This window comes from Schistocerca gregaria, chromosome 2, assembly GCF_023897955.1.
Source record: "Schistocerca gregaria isolate iqSchGreg1 chromosome 2, iqSchGreg1.2, whole genome shotgun sequence".
NCBI classification, from domain to species: domain Eukaryota; kingdom Metazoa; phylum Arthropoda; class Insecta; order Orthoptera; family Acrididae; genus Schistocerca; species Schistocerca gregaria.
Window position 1 is genome coordinate 165,138,990 of NC_064921.1, and position 19,264 is coordinate 165,158,253.

At 44.0% G+C, this 19,264-nt stretch overlaps 1 protein-coding gene across 2 annotated transcripts in view; it reads right to left on the reverse strand.

Annotated features, from left to right (window-relative positions):
- LOC126335611 (uncharacterized) overlaps window positions 1-19,264 on the reverse strand; it is a 117,004-nt gene that overhangs the window by 72,731 nt on the left and 25,009 nt on the right. For both annotated transcript variants that reach the window (XM_049999064.1, XM_049999062.1), the window contains exons 2-3: window positions 12,221-12,466; window positions 1,951-2,211 (exon numbers count right to left, since the gene is read on the reverse strand). In XM_049999064.1, coding sequence (XP_049855021.1) covers window positions 1,951-2,211; window positions 12,221-12,466 — 507 coding nt within the window. The remainder of the gene's footprint in view (window positions 1-1,950; window positions 2,212-12,220; window positions 12,467-19,264) is intronic.

Consider the following 19,264-nt stretch of genomic DNA (forward strand, 5'->3'; position numbering starts at 1 on the left):
GACTTAACATCTGTAGTCATCAGTCCCCTAGAACTTGGAACTACTCAAACCTAACTAACCTAAGGACATCACACATATCCATGCCCGAGGCAGGATTCGAACCTGCGACCGTAACAGTCGCACGGTTCCGGACTGCGCGCCTAGAACCGCTAGACCACCGCGGCCGGCCAAATCCATATTCACCTACTATGTTTCCTTCTCTCCCTTTTCCTACACTCGAATTCCAGTCACCCGTGACTATTAAATTTTCGTCTCCCTTGACTACCTGAATAATTTCTTTTATCTCATCATACATTTCATCAATTTCTTCATCATCTGCAGAGCTAGTTGGCATATAAAATTGTACTACTGTAGTAGGCGTGAGCTTCGTATGTATCTCGGCCACAATAATGCGTTCACTATGCTGTTTGTAGTAGCTGACCCGCACTCCTATTTTTTATTCATTGTTAAACCTACTCCTGCATTACCCCTATTTGATTTTGTATTTATAACCCTGCATTCGCCTGACCAAAAGTCTTGTTCCTCCTGCAACCGAACTTCACTAATTCCCACTATATCTAACTTTAACCTATCCATTTCCTTTTTTAAATTTTCTATCCTACCTGCTCGATTAAGGGATCTGACATTCCACGCTCCGATCCGCAGAACGCCAGTTTTCTTTCTCCTGATAACAACGTCCACTTGAGTAGTCCCCGCCCGGAGATCCGAATGGGGGACTATTTTACCTCCGGAATATTTTACCCAAGAGGACGCCATCATCATTTAACCATACAGTAAAGCTGCATGCCCTCGGGAAAAATTACGGCTGTAGTTTCCCCTTGCTTTCAGCCGTTCGCAGTACCAGCACAGCAAGGCTGTTTGGTTATTGTTACAAGGCCAGATCAGTCAATCATCCAGACTGTTGCCCCTGCAACTACTGAAAAGGCTGCTGCCCCTCTTCAGGAACCACACGTTTATCTGGCCTCTCAACAGATACCCCTCCGTTGTGGTTGCACCTACGGTACGGCCATCTGTATCGCTGAGGCACACAAGCCTCCCCACGAGCGGAAAGATCCATGGTTCATGGGGGGAGAGGAAATAGAGCAAGTGAATAACTTCAGTTACTTGGGAAGTGTAATAAGGGATGATATGTATTGCTCAACAGAAATTAGGAAAAGAATTGAAATGGCAGAAGGATTCAAGAGGAGACAGAAATTACTTTGTGTACCACTAAAGAAAGATCTGAGAAAAGACGTGGCAAATGTTACATCAGGAGCGTTGAACTATATGGTGTGGAGACCTGGACGTTGAGGAAGGAAGATGAGAGAAGATTGGAGGCACTAGAGATGTGGATTTGGAGAAGAATGGAAAAAGTGAAATGGGAAGACCGAGTAAGGAATGAAGAAGTATTAAGAAGAGTTGAAGAAGAAAGAAACATACTGAAAGTCATCAGAGAGAGAAAACGGAACTGGATTGGATATTGTTTGAGGAGGGACTGTTTATTGAAGGAAGGAATAGAAGGAATGGTGGAGGGAAAAAGGAGAAAAGGAAAAAGAAGATATCAAATGCTGGACAATATAAAAGGAAACAAATATTCAGAAATGAAAAGACAAGCTATGGACAGACAGAAGTGGAAGAGGCTTAACCCACGACAAGACCTGCAGTGAAGCAGAATAACATACTACTACTACTTTAGAAACACGCTGTATGTACTGTATTACGCCAATTGTAGACGGGTGAAAGGTCGAAACGCGTCTTGACAAAAATAAAGCTATTTGTAAAAGTGCCTGGTTGTTGTATTTCTTTAACTAATGTAATCTACAGCAACATAAATTGCATAACTTAATATTGTGGATCTGTGTTTGCAGGACTTCTTTTTCTCGTATTGACCAGTACTCTCTGCTGCAAGAATATCGGGCATTTGTTTCTAGTCGCCCTGTGGGTGAAGCGGCAGCTGCTGAGTCGCCGTACCTGTATGACCCCCGGCCGCGGCGCCGGCGTGGGCTCCAGCGCGTTGCGCAGGCCGAACTGTCGCAGCGACGGCCTGACGACTCGTGACGTCAACGGGTGCGCAGCCTGCGTCAGCGGCGGCTGCTGCCCAGCCGAGGCTGCGTGGGTGGCTGCGGAGGCGCGGTCATTCGTCTGGAAGCCCGTGCCGTTGCTCGCGGAGTACGAGACGCGTTTGAGAGTGCCGCTCTCGTCGATGAAGCCGAACATGCCCTTCACGTTGCCCTGCAACGAAACCAGCATTATCACGCGGACGTCCCACCTGAGAATTGCACTTCCTTGTACGATTGTCCTACATACACTACTGGCCATTAAAATTGCTACACCAAGAAGAAATGCAGATGTTAAACGGGTAATCATTGGACAAATATATTATACTAGAACTGACATGTTATTACATTTTCACGCGGTTTGGGTGCATAGATCCTGAGAAATCAGTACCCATTGTCGTTTCTGTTGTGTTTCATTGCTTTACTGCTACGATGTTCTGTATGCTGAAGAATGTATAGATCGTTGGGTCCATTGTGACTTTTGTCTTTCTTGTTTCGTCTGTTAATATTAAGTAGGGTGTCGGCTTTGTCTGGGTATTTTTGGAATTTAATTTTGGGGTGAGATACGTTTCTCAGTGTCTCTTACTCTTCCACTGTCCATAATTATTTGTGCACTGCATTTTATGCCCAACTGTGTAGCTGAACGAACTCGGAGGGTCTGATTATTGACATTCTGTCTACTGTACAAGGTACTACTCTGTTCTTACACTATGCTCGCTTATTGTAGCGTTGATTGATACTACTGGGGCAAGTTAAACTCGCAAGTCACATTTTGTTGCTCTAAGCACTGAGCTCTTCACATGTCAAGAGTAAAAACGTCATACAGCAGAAAAAACGTTTCCAGCTGTATGGACTGGGTTGCTGTTGTCTCTCGGTCTGACATGGGCCACCGCAAAGGTATGCTGTGAAGGGGAGGGGGAAAGGCGGAGAGATTCGAGGATTTTTGATGAATCTTCTCACCGGAAGGCTTAAGCCCATATTAGGAATGTAGGTAAATGCTCTATGGAACGACTATTAATGTTCTTACGTACAAGAACCAAGAAGGCACAATGACAGTGGCAGATCAAGAGAAAGGGTTCTGATTAAAAAGGGCCTAAGGTAGGGTGTAGTCTTTCCCTTCCGCTTACTGTTGAAACTGTATTTCGCAGAAATATTGAAGGATATAGAAGGGAGATTAGGAAATGCACTTAAATTTGAAGAGCAAAAGTTTGGTTATATAATGACTCACTGACAACTTGCCATCATCTGTGAGAGTGAGGAAGAATTACAGCACCTTCTGAATGAAATGAAAAGTCTACCAAGCACAAAGTATGGATATGGAATAACCCAAAGAAACACAAAAGTACTGATGAGTAGCAGAAACTAGATCAGAGACAAACTTAACAGCATAACTGGAAACGATGCGTTAGACCTAGATTTCTGAGAATGTGCGTCTGGGTCACGTCATTGTATGGACGAAAATAATGGTCGGTAGGAAAGCCGGAAAAGAAGAGAATCTAAGCGTTTGATATGCAAATTAAGTGGAGTAGCTCGGCCCCTCCCGCCGGAGGTTCGACTCCACTCTCGGACATGGGTGTGTTCTTAGCGTGTAAGTCTAAGGAGCGATGACCCCCAGTAGTTTGGTCCTGTAGGAATTTGCACACATTTGAACATTTTTAAGTTGAATAATGTCACAAAAATGAATATAATTGACGAGAAAATGAATTTGTACAAAACAGTGGAAAAACGAGGGAACCGAGCGAATACCTTTACATAGAAAATTAGAAATTTCAGTGGTACTAGTTTGTTTCTTTTTGTGTATTTTTCCCGCTAACGTAAATACCAATATTTGTAGCGCGGAAAGGGAAAATACACATCAGCGAATTTTATTTTGCTAGCAATTAGTTATCCCTGATCTAAGAAGGTTTCGTACTAGGTTAGGTGGGTGTGCATGTCATTCACGAATACAGTGTATCTCATAGAACCAGTGGCAGTGCAACTGATGCTAAGCGTATGAGTACACGAAGCTGTACACAATGAAGAAACCGTTGAAAGGGTGAGAGGTGCAGTCACAAACAGCCAAAACAAATCTGCCAGAGGGCTGTCACAACAAAACTAGTGTCAACAGAAAAACAGTGAGCAACATCCTGAGGCAAAATCTGAACGTGTTTTGTTACAAAGTGCAGGTATCTCACGAGCTGAAACCAGTTGATTTCGAAAGTCGTTTGGCGCTATGCAACACTATGACTAGATTCAATGTAGCCAATCGGAACTTTGGTAAATGGCTCATAAAACGGAATGTGACAGCATGTACGTGAAAAAAAATTGAGTTTCTTGAAGGCCTTTCAAATAGAGCAATATCGTAGGTAATAGTCCCATATTTATTTGAAATAGAAAATGGTGTTACTGTAACTGTCATTAGGCATCGTTACAGAGAGATGCAGTGGGATGCTTTTTGTTTCTTATTTACAGTGTCGGAAAACCAATTTTCGAAACATGTTCTTTCAGCAAGACTGTTCAGCAAGTCACGAAAGTCAACAAGGAAGTTGTTGCAACAGACATTTCCCAGTCATGTGATTCCGTCGTTTGGTGACACTGAATGGCCTCTTTGTTCCCCAGACTTCTCAGCAACAGAATTTTTAGGAGATTATTTAAAGTCTAAAGTCAATAAAACAACTTAGAGGATCTGACAACTGCTGTAAAGAATGAAACTCAACTGATATCAAATGTAACACTTGCAAAAGTTATGTAAGAAGTGCTTGTTCAATTTTAAAAAAAGGCAGTGTTTGTTATTTTCCTGAGTTTTCATGTACCAAATTACTCACTACTTAAATTTTTGGATAAAATCACACTAAGTATAGATGTGCTCATTAATTAATAACATTCATGAAGATGAAAGCCACTGATTATGAAATCTCTTGAATAGAGGGCCTTGTATGAAAATAAAATACAGAAATACGATATTTTAACAGAATTCCTAGCCTCATTCGCCTAGTAACGAGAACATGTTCTAACCTCTGACAATATCGTACAGTACAAAATATTTCCAAATTTTTTGACTGAAATCGACATTTTGCTCAACACCGTTTTCCTGAATTTGTGAAAGATTTATACGTATGGATCGAAGACCATCGACGGCAATAAAGTAGGTGGCGCATTATACAACACTACAAAAAATTATCAAGCCCTGTTTCTCTACCAAAGGAGTCAACAAAACATTACAAGGAGGCCGTCGCAGTTAGGAATGCAGCAAAATACGGCAGATCTCGCACACGCACACGAAGCAATTTGGTGATACTAACCAATTCCGTAAGAGTACTCAAGAACCTTATAAATCCAAAATGGAACAAATATGTGTGGCTTATTATTATAGGGATTATTAAAAAGTAAGCAGGAGTAGTCACAAATTTCTTGTTGATGCCGTGGCACAGAGCATTTTTCATAAAAAAAAAATAGTAGACATCTCAGCGAAATCAGCGATGAACTTGCATGATATCGTAAATGAGAGACTTCCTTATCAAGAAATTCTGAGCTTAGTCCATGTAAAAGCTAGAAACGACTGACAGATTCGATCGGATTCGACCAAGATATCAAAAGGAATACAATGCGGCCAGATGCAACCTAGAATAGCTTTGTCCCCTTGGTTTACTGATTGGAAAAGGAGCAGACGATTCATAAGAACGATTACGTGCATGCGCTTAAATCATGGCAAATTCCCAACCCATCTCTTCCGAACAGGACTGAAGGAAGCCCCATCGTGTGATTTACGGAATGAAGAAGGAGGCGTGAATCATCTGCTATTCTTGTGTACCATAAACAAGACATAACAGAAATCCTTTTTCAGAGCACTGGTTCATGCGAAGATTCCTCTTCCGACGTCGGCTGCAGTGTTTTTGTCACTCAGAAAGAGTGCGCATTAGTATTAAATGTGAAGTTCAACCAGTTACATATGTGTGACCTAACTATCTAGAAACACTGCATAGATGATATGTGGATATTTGTTTGATGTTACATTTTCCTTTTCTATTGGTATAGTATAAGCACGTTATAAGTAGTTTGTAGTGGCGACATTTATCAATCACTTATCCATACCCTAATTTTGTTGTAAATAGCTATTCACGAATTGTGTAGTAGAGCAAGCATTAATAAAGATGTTTTGTAAGTTTAATGGATGACTGTATCGCGATCTACATCTACATGCGTACTCCACAAGCCACCCGACGGTGTGTGGCGGAGGGTACTTTGAGTACCTCTATCGGTTCTCCCTCCTATTCCAGTCTCGTATTGCTCGTGGAAAGAAAGATTGTCGGTATGCTTCTGTGTGGGCTCTAATCTCTCTGATTTTATCCTCATGGTCTCTTCGCCAGATATACGTAGGAGGGAGCAATATACTGCTTGACTCGTCGGTGAAGGTATGTTCTCGAAACTTCAACAAAAGACCGTACCGAGCTACTGAGCGTCTCTCCTGCAGAGTCTTCCACTGGAGTTTATCTATCATCTCCGTAACGCTTTCGCGATTACTAAATGATCCTGTAACGAAGCGCGCTGCTCTCCGTCGGATCTTCTCTATCTCTTCTGTCAACCCCACCTGGTACGGATCCCACACCTGTGAGTAATATTCAAGCAGTGGGCGAACAAGTGTACTGTAAACTCCTTCTTTTGTTTTCGGACTGAATTTCCTTAGGATTCTTCCAATGAATCTCAGTCTGGCATCCGCTTTACCCGCGATTAATTTTATATGGTCATTCCATTTTAAATCACTCCTAATGCGTACTCCCAGATTTATGGACTTAACTGCTTCCAGTTGCTGACCTGGCATATTGTAGCTAAATGGTAAAGGATCTTTCTTTCTATGACGATGGCCAAATAACATTAAAATAAACTAATAAAATAAAATAAATCTTCAGTCAGGCACATTGAAAATAGCACAGCAGAGGGAAGGAAGATACAAAGGCGAAACTTTGTGCAAATAAGTACAGTGAGATCCGATATGCCAATGATCCAAGTTTGGTGCCAATGCCGATTCCCAGAATCGCCAGTGGCGCTGCAATTGGGCGGGATAGGGTCTTTAAACGGCGCACAGTGGACGAGTCACCACATACCTTCTCGAGGAGGACTCTAGTAGGCTCAAAATGCCAGTTAGACGTGTTCGATAACACTTCTCACAAAAAGACAGTTTGGGAGGTGGCTAATCATCGGCATGAAAACTGAAGGCTAGCCGAGCGGCTAGCCAGGTCGATCGTTCAGAGTGTTCTGTCAGACGATGTTGGGAGCAATGGACACGAAACGGCACTCACTTGTCACGTACGGAGTCTGGACCGACCAGGAAAAAGACGAGCCGAGAGGATCGAAGGATCGTGCGGAAGCGATCAGAGATCCTACAGTGACTAGATGTACCGTCGCCAGTTGTTCCACAAACCATATGCAGACGTGTTGTGAAAGCGAATTTGCAATCCAGGCGTCCTTGTGTACTGCCGTTAACAAACACACATCGTCAACTCCGTCTACATTGGTGCCAAGCCAGAACGACTTAGACTGCCACAGACTGGCGACACGTGGAGTTTAGTGAGGATTGCCAATTCGTTGGGGGCGAATGATAATCTCATACAGATGTGGAGACAATCTGGTTAACGGGCTAACGATAGTGTTTCATCCACGCTGTCGTACGTCACACCACTGTAGAGGGGGGGGGGGGAGGGAGTGAGGGGGGAGGGGAGGGGGTGGAGATCATAGGAACATTAACGATCAACGTTATGTTGATGAAAGTCTTCAACTCCATGTAGGACCCTCCGTACACGATCTTCCAGGGGCATTTTTTTCAGCAAGATAATGCTCGTCCGAACACAGTTCAAGATGCTCAAAACTTCCTTCATAGTGTTCCGAATCCTCCGTGGCTGGCCTGCTCCACAGACTTGTCCCGTATGCATCTACATCTACATGTACACTCCGGTAGCCACCACGCGGTGTGTGGCGGAGGGCACAATTCGCGCCAAAATCATATCCCCCCCCCCCCCGCCCCCCTCTGTTCCACTCGCGGATCGCGCGAGGGAAAAACGACTGTCTGAACGCCTCAGTACGAACTCTTATTTCCCTTATCTTTCAGTGGTGATCATTGCGCGATCTGAAAGTTGGTGGTAATAATATATGCTCTACATCCTCGGTGAAGATCGGATTTCGGAATTTAATGAGCAGACCCTTCTGTTTAGTGCGTCGTCTATCTAAAAGTGTGTCCCACTTCAAACTTTCTGTGAGATTTGTAACGCTCTCGCGATGGCTTAATGTACCAGTCACGAATCTTGCCGGTTTTCTTTGGACCTTCTCAATCTCTTGAATCAGACCCAACTGGCAAAGATCCCATACAGACGAACAATACTGCAAGATTGGACGAACTAACTAAAGTATTGTAAGCTTTTTCCTTTGTTGAAGGACTGCATCGCTTCAGGATTCTACCAATAAACCGCAATCTAGAGTTCGCCTTACCCGTACTTGTGTAATATGATCGTTCCATTTGAGATCATTTCGAATAGTCACACCCAGACACTTGGCGAATGGCTCTGAGCACTATGAGACAACATTAGAGGTCATCATTCCCCTAGAACTTAGAATTACTTCAACCTAACTAACCTAAGGACATCACACACATCCATGCCCGAGGCAGGATTCGAACCTGCGATCGTAGCGGTCGCGCGGTTCCAGACTCAAGCGCCTAGAACCGCTCAGCCACACCGGCCGGTACTTGGCGAATGTTACCGCTTGCAAAGACTGGGCATTTATTTTGTACTCATACATTAATGGGGATAGTCGCCTTGTTATACGCAGTAGGGTACACTTACTAATATTGAGAGATAACTGCCAGTCATTACACCGCGCATTTATTTTCTGCAAATCCTCATTGATTTGTTCCATAAAAACACGGGAGAACTGCCGGATGTCAGTAACGTCCTGCCACGATATTTCGGCGCAGACTCTTCTGGCCATCATCAGGTGGGTGCCACTGTAGTAGTACTGGCGAGTACGCGCTGAGCTCCGCTATTTATAGCCTTCCGAGGTGACACTGCGCATGCGCTGCTCAGCAGAGCGTGCGCGTTCATAACGTCTCCGTGCGCTGCGCCTCGCGCCCTCCACTGTGAAAGCCTGGCGTATCGGTGTCAGGTCGATTTCCATCTTTATGCAGATAACTACGTCGACTACGAAGTTTCTCTACAACAGGATTCCAAGCAAAATTCAGCTGATAACTGCTATCTCGATTGATGAGAGTCTCGTTGTCAGACAATCTTATTTCCACAGATTCATTGATAATCGAGCTCCAAAAGTTTGATGTATGGGCCAAAATTTTTGTGTCGTTGTGATTCATGGAATGGTCTGTGGAAATACGATGTTCGGCGATTGCGGACTTGATGGGTTGGTGAAGGCGAGTATACCGTTGGTGTTCCACAATGCGTTCCTGCACAGTTCGTGTTGTTTTTGCCCTATATACGATTTGCCGCATTCACACGGAATTTTGTAAACACCTGGTTTACACAGGCCCAGATCGTCTTTAACGGATCCCACCAGTGATGCAATTTTGGAAGGAGTGCGAAAGATGACTCTCACTTGATACTTTCTCAATATTCTGCCTATCTGTGAAGAAATATTCCCAATAAATGGTAGATAAACAGTCGACCTGAAGGCCTCTTCCTCTTCCCTGTTCCGTCGTTTGTAGGTCTTCATCACTCTATTCACTTGCCTAGGTGAAAAGCCATTCTTCAAAAATATCTTTTGCAGGTGTTTCAGTTCCGTTTGAAGACTGTCGGCGTCAAAGATAGTATGGGCACGGTGGATCAAGGTTTTCAGAACGCCCATTGCTTGTGCTGGATGGTGGCAACTAGTAGCTTGTAGATACAGGTCTGTATGAGTGGGCTTTCTGTACACCGAGTGACCAAGTGTGCCGTCACTCTTCCGTCGCACCAAGACGTCTAAAAATGGCAGACAACCATCTTTCTCTATCTCCATGGTAAACTTTATGTTTTCATGCCTGGAGTTCATGTGATGTAAAAATTCTTGGAGACGGTCTAGACCATGAGGCCACACTATAAAAGCGTCGTCAACTTACCGCCAAAATACTGTCGGTTTAAAAGTGGAAGAGTCGAGTGCTCTCTCCTCAAAATCCTCCATAAAAGATTGGCCAGCAGGGGAGACAAAGGATTCCCCATGGCGACACCGTCAGATTGTTCGTAAAATTCGTTGTTAAATATAAAATATGTAGAGGAGAGACGGTGCTCTAACAACGCTGTAATGTCTGCACCAAACATATTGCCAATGAGGTGTAGTGAGTCCACCAGAGGCACCTTTGTGAACAGTGAAACCACATCAAAACTGACCAATAAATCACTACTTTGCAGTTGTAGTGACTGAAGTCGACTGATAAAATCACCAGAATTCTTTATGTGATGTACACACTTGCCTATCATTAGTTTGAGCGAAGATGCCAAGAATTTTTGCTAGGTCGTAGGTGGCTGCTCCAATGTTACTCACAATTGGACGTAATGGCACATTTTCCTTGTGGCTCTTGGGCAGTCCATATAGCCTAGGTGGAACTGAACTGTTTGGTTTCAGTCTCTTGATGACCTCCTTCGGTAGAGAACTATTTGATAAAAGTTCTGCTGTTTTTCGCACTACTCGGCTCGTGGGATCCTTATAGATTTTGCGATACATTGAATCACATAATAAAACATTGATCTTATTAATATATTCATCCCTTGGTATGAGGACAGTAGCGTTTCCTTTGTCAGATTTTAAGACCACTGTATCCACATCTGCTCGTAAGTTACGGAGGGCTATCCTCTCCACGGGCGAGATGTTATTCTTCATTGGTGCACCCCTGGTCAATACACAGCAAGACTCTCGACGAACTTCCTCCGCTTCATCTGTATCAAGACGGAGTACAGCTTCTTCGATGGCACTGATGAAATGAACTAGTGGCGGTGCAACAGGTGTAGGAGCAAAATTCAGTCCTTTTGCTAGCACAGACACAGTCGCGTCATCTAAAGTTTTCTCTGTCAAATTAACAACAGATCGTCGAGTTGGAACTTCCTGCTGCATCTGTTTAGAAAGATGGTGTGAAATGGGATACAGCAAACTGGAGCCGTGATAAAGCTGTGACGAGGCAAACTGCCAAGATTGAGAGACTTTCTAAACAGCTGAGCAGCGCATGCGCAATGTCACCTCAGTACGGCTTTAAATAGCGGACCTCAGCGCGTACTAGCCAGTACTACTACAGTGGCACTCACCTGAAGATGGCCAGAAGACTCTGCGCCGAAATATCGTGGCAGGAAGTTACTGATATCCGGCAGTTCTACCATGTTATTATGGAACAATCAGTACGCCGGGAAAGCTTTAAACATCACTCATTGATTTGTTCACAACTTTCGTGTGGTACCACTTTTCTGTAGACTACAGCAAACAGTCTCAGGCGGCTGTCAATACCATCAACCAGATAGATTTTGTAAATCGTGAAAAGCAGAGGACCTATTACGCTGCCCTGAAACGCTAGATGCCACTGTGTCACGCTGCACATTATTTGGAGGTGGCTGTTCAAGGTTTGTAACTAGGGCAACACCAGACGCCTCTTCAACTCAAAGACGGATCGAGTTGCGACGTGCATTGCAGCAAAAGTTGGTCCAATGCGTTATCGATGTTCCTCCGTATCTGTCTACATGTTGTACTCACTGCATTTGTTTATATGTCTTAATTTTAGGATGTCTAATGAACTTCATTTCGGTTAGATGCTCCCTTCTTGGTGCCCTATTTACAACGTTACTGAGTGCAGTAACGGGAGCCATAAACAGCAAAATTTATAGAGAGAGACAGATAATGCTAGGTGTACAAAAATAACTAAGAACGATGGTGTAGCCGGCCGAGGTGGCCGAGCGGGGCTGGGCCAACAGTCTGGAACCGCTCGACCGCTACCGTCACAGGTTCGAATCCTGCCTCGGCAATGGATGTGTGTGATGTCCTTCAGTTAGTTAGGTTTAAGTAGTTTTAAGTTCTAGGGGGCTGATGACCTTAGAAGTTAAGTCCCATAGTGCTCAGAGCCATTTTGAACGTTGGTGTAAGTTGCATCCTGAGATGAACAGATTGGCATGGGAGAGGACATTGCGGCTGGCCACATCAAACCAGAAGACTGACGACTCAGGAAACAATACAAAGCAATGTGGGCGACTGACCTGCACATCCCTGGTTTCAATCTTGAAGGAGCCGTCGGCGGCCTCGTAGCCGAAGGTGTAGGAGCCGTCGTCGTTGACGCGGTTGATCTGCTTGAGGATGGCCACCTGCTCCTGGGCCTGCGCCTCCTGCTGCTCGTCCTCAGCGCTCAGTTCCTCCACGGCCAGTGGTGGCGGTCTGGGTGGGGGCCCGCAGCTGCCGCGCGTCGCCCAGCACGCCAGCAGGCACAGCAGCCACAGGACACATCTCTGCAATACCACCACCACCACCACCTTAGTCAGGAGTCACCACTGAATGTCCAAACTCCGGTATCAAACAGAGCATCAGGTAGGGCACTTGAGTCCTACAGTGTTGAATCACTGAAAACTAAACTTTCTCAATTATACGTATGTGGATACACCTGAACATTACTTATAATATCTACAACAGACTGAGATTAAGCCGCAGCGAGTAATCAGAAACAGTACTTAGTTTTTAATTGCTGCCCGTCATCAGTTTTGTACGACATTCATATACGCTCTCGGTGGCGCATCTACAGGGTGAAAAGCATTTAAACCGACAAACTCTGGGAGGTTGTAGGGGACATCAAAACAAATATTTTTTCCTAATGTCATTATTTGCTATGAGGATTATTTGAACAAGTGGAGGTCGTATTACGCTCTTCATTCGTTAGAGGCCATGTTACGATCTTCAGTTGTTAGAGGGGGTATTACGCTCTTCAGTTGTGGCCAACTGCTGTCCACCAGTGTAGTAGTGCATTGTCTCTGTTTACTAATGGATCGATACACCTGGAGTGAGTACGCTGATATGGTTGGTGCGTACTACGTAGCACACCACAAGGGACGAGCTGTACAGCGGGTTTATCAACAACAATTCCTAATTGCCGTATCCGCCGTATGCTGCTGTGTACCAACGTCTGCGTGAGACCAGGTTATTTAGCAGATTACCTGGACAGGGACGCCGTCGCACGGTAAGAACGCTGTAACTTGAGGAAGTTGCTGGAAGACGTCCCGCTCCCTACGAGATAACACGTGTTGTTCCGACATGACGGGGCGCCGGCACACTTCAGTCGTCGTTGGCGTCGATTCCTGGACCGACGGTTCCCAGAAACGTGGATTGGCAGAGATGGTCCTGTATCATGGCCTGCTTGATCCTCTGTGGACTTTTTTGTGTGGGGAGAGATGCGCAACCTTGTTTAGGCAACTCCTGTTGCATCAGAGCATCTGGTTACCCGGATAGTAGCAGCAGCAGAAACAATTCAGGATACTCCTGGGGTTTTGGCCCGTGGCAGACAGAATATGATACGACGGTGTAACCTTTGTTTACGTGTCAATGGAGGCATTATTGAAAATCTACTATAATTGAAATTGGGTTGTGTAGTCTCTTGGTCGTAAAAAAATGGAAACGTGGTTGTTGGTTTAATTAATTTGCCGCCAGATAAATCTTCCTCTACCGGTTTAAATTCTCCTCATAGGAAAAAATGACATTAGAAAAAAATATTTGTTTTGATGTCCCCTACAACCTCCCAGAGTTTGTTGGTTTAAATACTTTTCACCCTGTAGAATCCACCCAGTAATCAGATGTGCCAGCAAAACCTTCAATGGATAGAATCATTTGTAGACTTAAGTTTTGCTAAAGATTGTACCTTACCAGTCATAGCCAGCAGCTGTTATCTTCATTGTATACAGAACATTCTGGTAACAGATAACGAACTGCAGTGCAGTTCAGTGTAGAAAATTGCCGGAAAGTGCAGCAGGCTGCCTTCTATCACGAGTTATTGGAAATTTGGTACAAAGCTACGATAGATGTCCATTCCAAATAGCCCTCGTATTTTCTGGGCCACATTAGTTTTGCCCACTCTGTAGTTTCGGGGAATCGACGAATTACTGATTTCGATCCGTTGCAGGTATAGCTCAGAAAGGGGGCTTTGGCAATGTTCCTACAATCACCTCTTTCATTCCCACTGCAGATCATAGTTTTTTTCTGGCTTTTTTTCGTTGAATATATTTTCCTATTTAGTGTATGAGAAGAAGCAACCAACATATATTATGAGACAGGTTCACAATGGGAGATATGGACACATGACCTTCTTTTGAGGTTACTTAATCGCTCATACTGGGTGGGAAACAAGATGAGTGTTGAGTTTCATCCACAGGATTTTTTTTTTTATAGAATGAATCACATAATAAGTGAGCCTTCGAGACACAGTAGGGGAATGTAAGATAGACAGAGAAAGAGAAAGGTGGGACGGAGAGATGGGCCATGGAGGCAGGAAGTTAGCAGTAACAAACATGGAACACTTTTGGTTGCTTTTTCTTCACATTCTCTAAGAAAGGATAAAAAAAGCGTTGTCAAATTTCTGTGCATTTCGTCCAGGTTTAAAATTAAAATTTATTGTGCATAAGCTGACAATACATAAACTATGTGAGAGTTTTCATTCTCTTGTCAAAGACTACCAAATATTCCAAGCGCGAAAGTACTGACCTGAAAGCAGTCCTTACACCAGTTGAACAATGTCCCAATTAGCAAGAATCCCTTTCCTCAAGCGTAGCTTCAACGAGCAGAAATCACTAACTCCACAATTTCTCTAAACCCGTTAGGCAGCCAGCATAGATGTACTTGTGAAAGTTGGATATACACTACTGGCCATTAAAATTTCTCCACCAAGAAGAAATGCATATGATAAACGGGTATCCATTGGACAAGTATATTATACTACAACTGACATGTGATTACATTTTCCCGCAATTTGGGTGCATAGATTCTGAGAAATCAGTATCCAGAACAACCACCTCTGGCCGTAATAACGGGCTTGATACGCTTGGGAATTGAGTCAAACAGAGCTTGCATGGCGTGTACAGGTACAGCTGCCCATGCAGCACGATACCACAGTTCATCAAGAATAGTGACTGGTGTATTTTGACGAACCAGTTGCTCGGCCACCATTGACCAGACGTTTTCAGTTGGTGAGAGATCTGGAGAATGTGCTAGCCATGGCAGCAGTCGAACATTTTCTGTATCCAGAAGGGCCCGTACAGGACCTGCAACATGCGGTCGTGTATTATTCTGCTGAAACGTAGGGTTTCGCAGGGATCGAATAAAGGGCGGAACCACGGGTCGCAACACATCTGAAATGTAACGTCCACCGTTCAAAGTGCCGTCAATGCGAACAAGAGGTGACCGAGACGTGTAACCAATGGCACCCCATACCATCATGCCGGGAGATACGCCAGTATGGCGATGACGAATACACGCTTCCAATGTGCGTTCACCGCGATGTCGCCAAGCACGGATGCGACTATCATGATGCTCTAAACAGAGCCTGGATTCATCCGAAAAAATGACGCTTTGCCATTCGTGCACCCAGGTTCGTCCTTGAGTACACCGTCGCAGGCGCTCCTGTCTGTTATGCAGCGTCAAGGGTAACCGCAGCCATGGTCTCCGAGCTGATAGTCCATGCTGCTGCAAACGTCTTCGAACTGTTCGTGCAGATGGTTGTTGTCTTGCAAACTCCCCGTCTGTTAACCCAGGGATCGGGACGTGGCTGCACGATCCGTTACAGCTATGCGGATAAGATGCCTGTCATCTCGACTGATAACGATACGAGGCCGTTGGGATCCAGCACGACGTTCCGTATTACATTCCTGAACCCACCGATTCCATAGTCTGCTAACAGTAATTGGATCTCGACCAACGCAAGCAGCAATGTCTCAATACGATAAACTGCAATAACCAAAAGCTACAATCCGGCCTTTACCAAAGTCGGAAATGTGATGGTACGCATTTCTCCTCCTTACGCGAGGCATCACAACAACCTGTCACCAGGCAACGCCGGTCAGCTACTGTTTGTGTATGAGAAATCGGTTGGAAACTTTCCTCATATCAGCACGTTGTAGGTGTCGCTACCGGTGCCATCCTTGTGCGAATACTCTGAAAAGCTAATCATTTGCACATCGCAACATCTTCTTCCTGTCGGTTAAGTTTCGCGTCTGTAGCACGTCATCTTCGTAGTGTAGCAATTTTGACAGCCAGTAGTGTATATATGGCGTGAAAACGTTTTTAAATAAAAACGAAATAAAAGTTTATTGTTTCTGTTGACGCATGCAAATTGTATGCCATTGCCCCTAACTGCAGGATGCTTGAAAACATCTTTTACTTTGAGAAGTAAAATTAGTTTCCATCTGTTAGAACGCCGTTATCAGTGACTAGATAAGGTCAGATGGGAATATAGCATTTCATAAAACGACTACTATTCGTGATGTCAAGGCAGGTAATATCGGGAACTCTTTGAAAGTGGTCACTGTTGATACAGGTGTTAACAATATATATATATATATATATATATATATATATATATATATATATATATATATATATATATCACTGAATGTACCTGTCATTGCACGACACATTGATCAGAAGATACGACGCCAAAAACATTGACTGAACTGAATAACAAGCGGTTTTACACATCTGATCTCGATTCCTAAAAGAATAGGGGCTAGGCAAGCAGCGACCTGATCCTGTTAGGCGGGCAGATCGAGGAGCTCCTTAGAACGGTCAAAGATGAATTGCCGTTAAGGAAACCTGGTATCTACATATACCATGTGAATGTCGTATGTCTTACATCGGTCAAAGCGCCAGAACAGTTGAAATAAGATGTAAAGAACTCCAAAGACATACCAGGCTACAAGAGGCCACTAAATCAGCAGAGCAGAACATTGCCTGCAGCTTGAACACGCCACACATTCTCCCATCGCTCCAGACGTTACCTTCCAGGTTTATTGATGTTCTCTTTTGTTTCATACAGCAAAAACATTCAGTTTTTGTCTAATGCTTTTATTAGGCATCCTATCCAACTAAGTGCAAACTTCGACTGCTCGTAAAAGCTTCATCTCAGCTGTCTGAATAAGGCTATAATCTTAACTCTTCAAAACCTACGTCTGACTGCAACATGGTAGAAAAGGTAGAACCATCACCTTGTAGAATTTCAGTTTTGCTTGTCTTCGTGTATTGTTTAACGTTCTGTTTATACTGGCAGATACAGGTTGGTCCATTGATAGTGACCGGGCCAAATATCTCACGAAATAAGCATAAAAACGAAAAAACTAAAAAGAACGAAACTCGGCTAGCTTGAAGGGGGAAACCAGATGGCGCTGTGATTGGCGCACTAGATGACGCTGCCATAGGTCAAACGGATATCAACTGCGTTTTTTAAAATAGGAACCCCCAATTTTTATTACATATTCGTGTAGTACTTAAAGAAAAATGAAGGTTTTAGTTGGACCACTGTTTTCGCTTTGTGATAGATGGCGCTGTAATAGTCACAAACGTATATTCCGCCAGTGCGGACGATATTTGCTTCGTGATACATTACCCGTGTTAAAATGGACCATTTACCAATTGCGGAAAAGGTCGATATCGTGTTGATGTATGGCTATTGTGATCAAAATGCCCAACGGGCGTATGTTATGTATGCTACCTGGTATCCTGGTGGACATCATCCAAGTGTCAGGACCGTTCACCGGATAGTTACGTTATTTAAGGAAACAGGAAGTGTTCAGAAACACGTGAAACGTCAACCACGGCCTGCAACAAATGATGATGCCGAAGTAGGTGTTTTAGCTGCTGCAGCGGCAAATCCGCACATCAGTAGCAGAAAAATTCCGCGAGAATCGGGAATCTCAAAAACGTCGGTGTTGAGAATGCTACATCAACATCGATTGCACCCGTACCATATTTCTATGCACCAGGAATAGCATGGCGACGACTTTGAACGTCGTGTACAGTTCTGCCACTGGGTACAGGAGAAATTACGGGACAATGACAGATTTTTTTGCACGCGTTCTATTTAGCAACGAAGCGTCATTCACCAACAGCGGTAACGTAAACCGGCATAATATGAACTATTGCGCAACGGAAAATCCACGATGGCTGCGACAAGTGCAGCATCAGCGACCTTGGCGAGTTAATGTATGGTGCGGCATTATGGGAAGAAGGATAATTGGACCCATTTTATCGATGGCAATCTAAATGGTGCATTTTCCTACGCAATGTTCTACGAATGTTACTTACTACAAGATATTTCACTGCATGACAGAATGGCGATGTACTTCCAACATGATGGATGTCCGGCACATGGCTCGCGTGTAGTTGAATGAATAGCTTATTTCATGACAGGTCGTCGAAGCACCATACCATGGCCCGCACGTTCGCCTGATCAGACGTCCCCGTATTTCTTTCAGTGGGGAATGTTGAAGGATATTTGCTACCGTGATTCACCGACAACGCCTGGGAACATGCGTCAGCGCATAATCAATGCATGTGCGAACATTACGGAAGGCGAACTACTCGCTATTGTGGTGAATGTCGTTACACATATTGCCAAATGCATTTAGGTTGACGGACATCATTTTGAGCATTTATTGCAGTAATGTGAGATATACAGGTAATCACTCTGTAATGGCATGCGTTCTCAGAAATGATAAGTTCACAAAAGGTGCGTGTATCACGTTGGAACAACCTTCAAGCTAGACAAGTTTCGTTCTTTGTAGATTTTTCGTTTGACGCTTATTTCGTGAGATATGTGGCCCGGTCACGATCAATGGACCACCCTATATATTACGATATCACTGAAATTTAGTGTCTTCATCCTTATTTGCGTTAAAAATGATGCTGCATAGGTACTAAAATGGAACTTGTTCCAAAATCTGATCTTCAGTTTTGTTTCGTACTGTATACACTCTAAGACAGTTAACAAGAAAAAGAAAAATCTACGCACTCCAAAGGAATTACCCCAATGGGACGGATATATGCAGGTGTGACGTACATGTACGGACAAACAAATGATTACAAATTCAGAAAAACTTGATGATTTATTCACGAATTGTGTAAGTCAATGACACGTTGAAACGGCTCTGGCCCTAATGCAAGCAGTTATTCAGCTTGGCACTGACTGATAGAGTTGCTGATTGTCCTCCTGCCAAACGCTGTCCGATTGGGGGATTAGGTCTTCAAAATCGTAAGATGCTCCAAATATTTTCAGT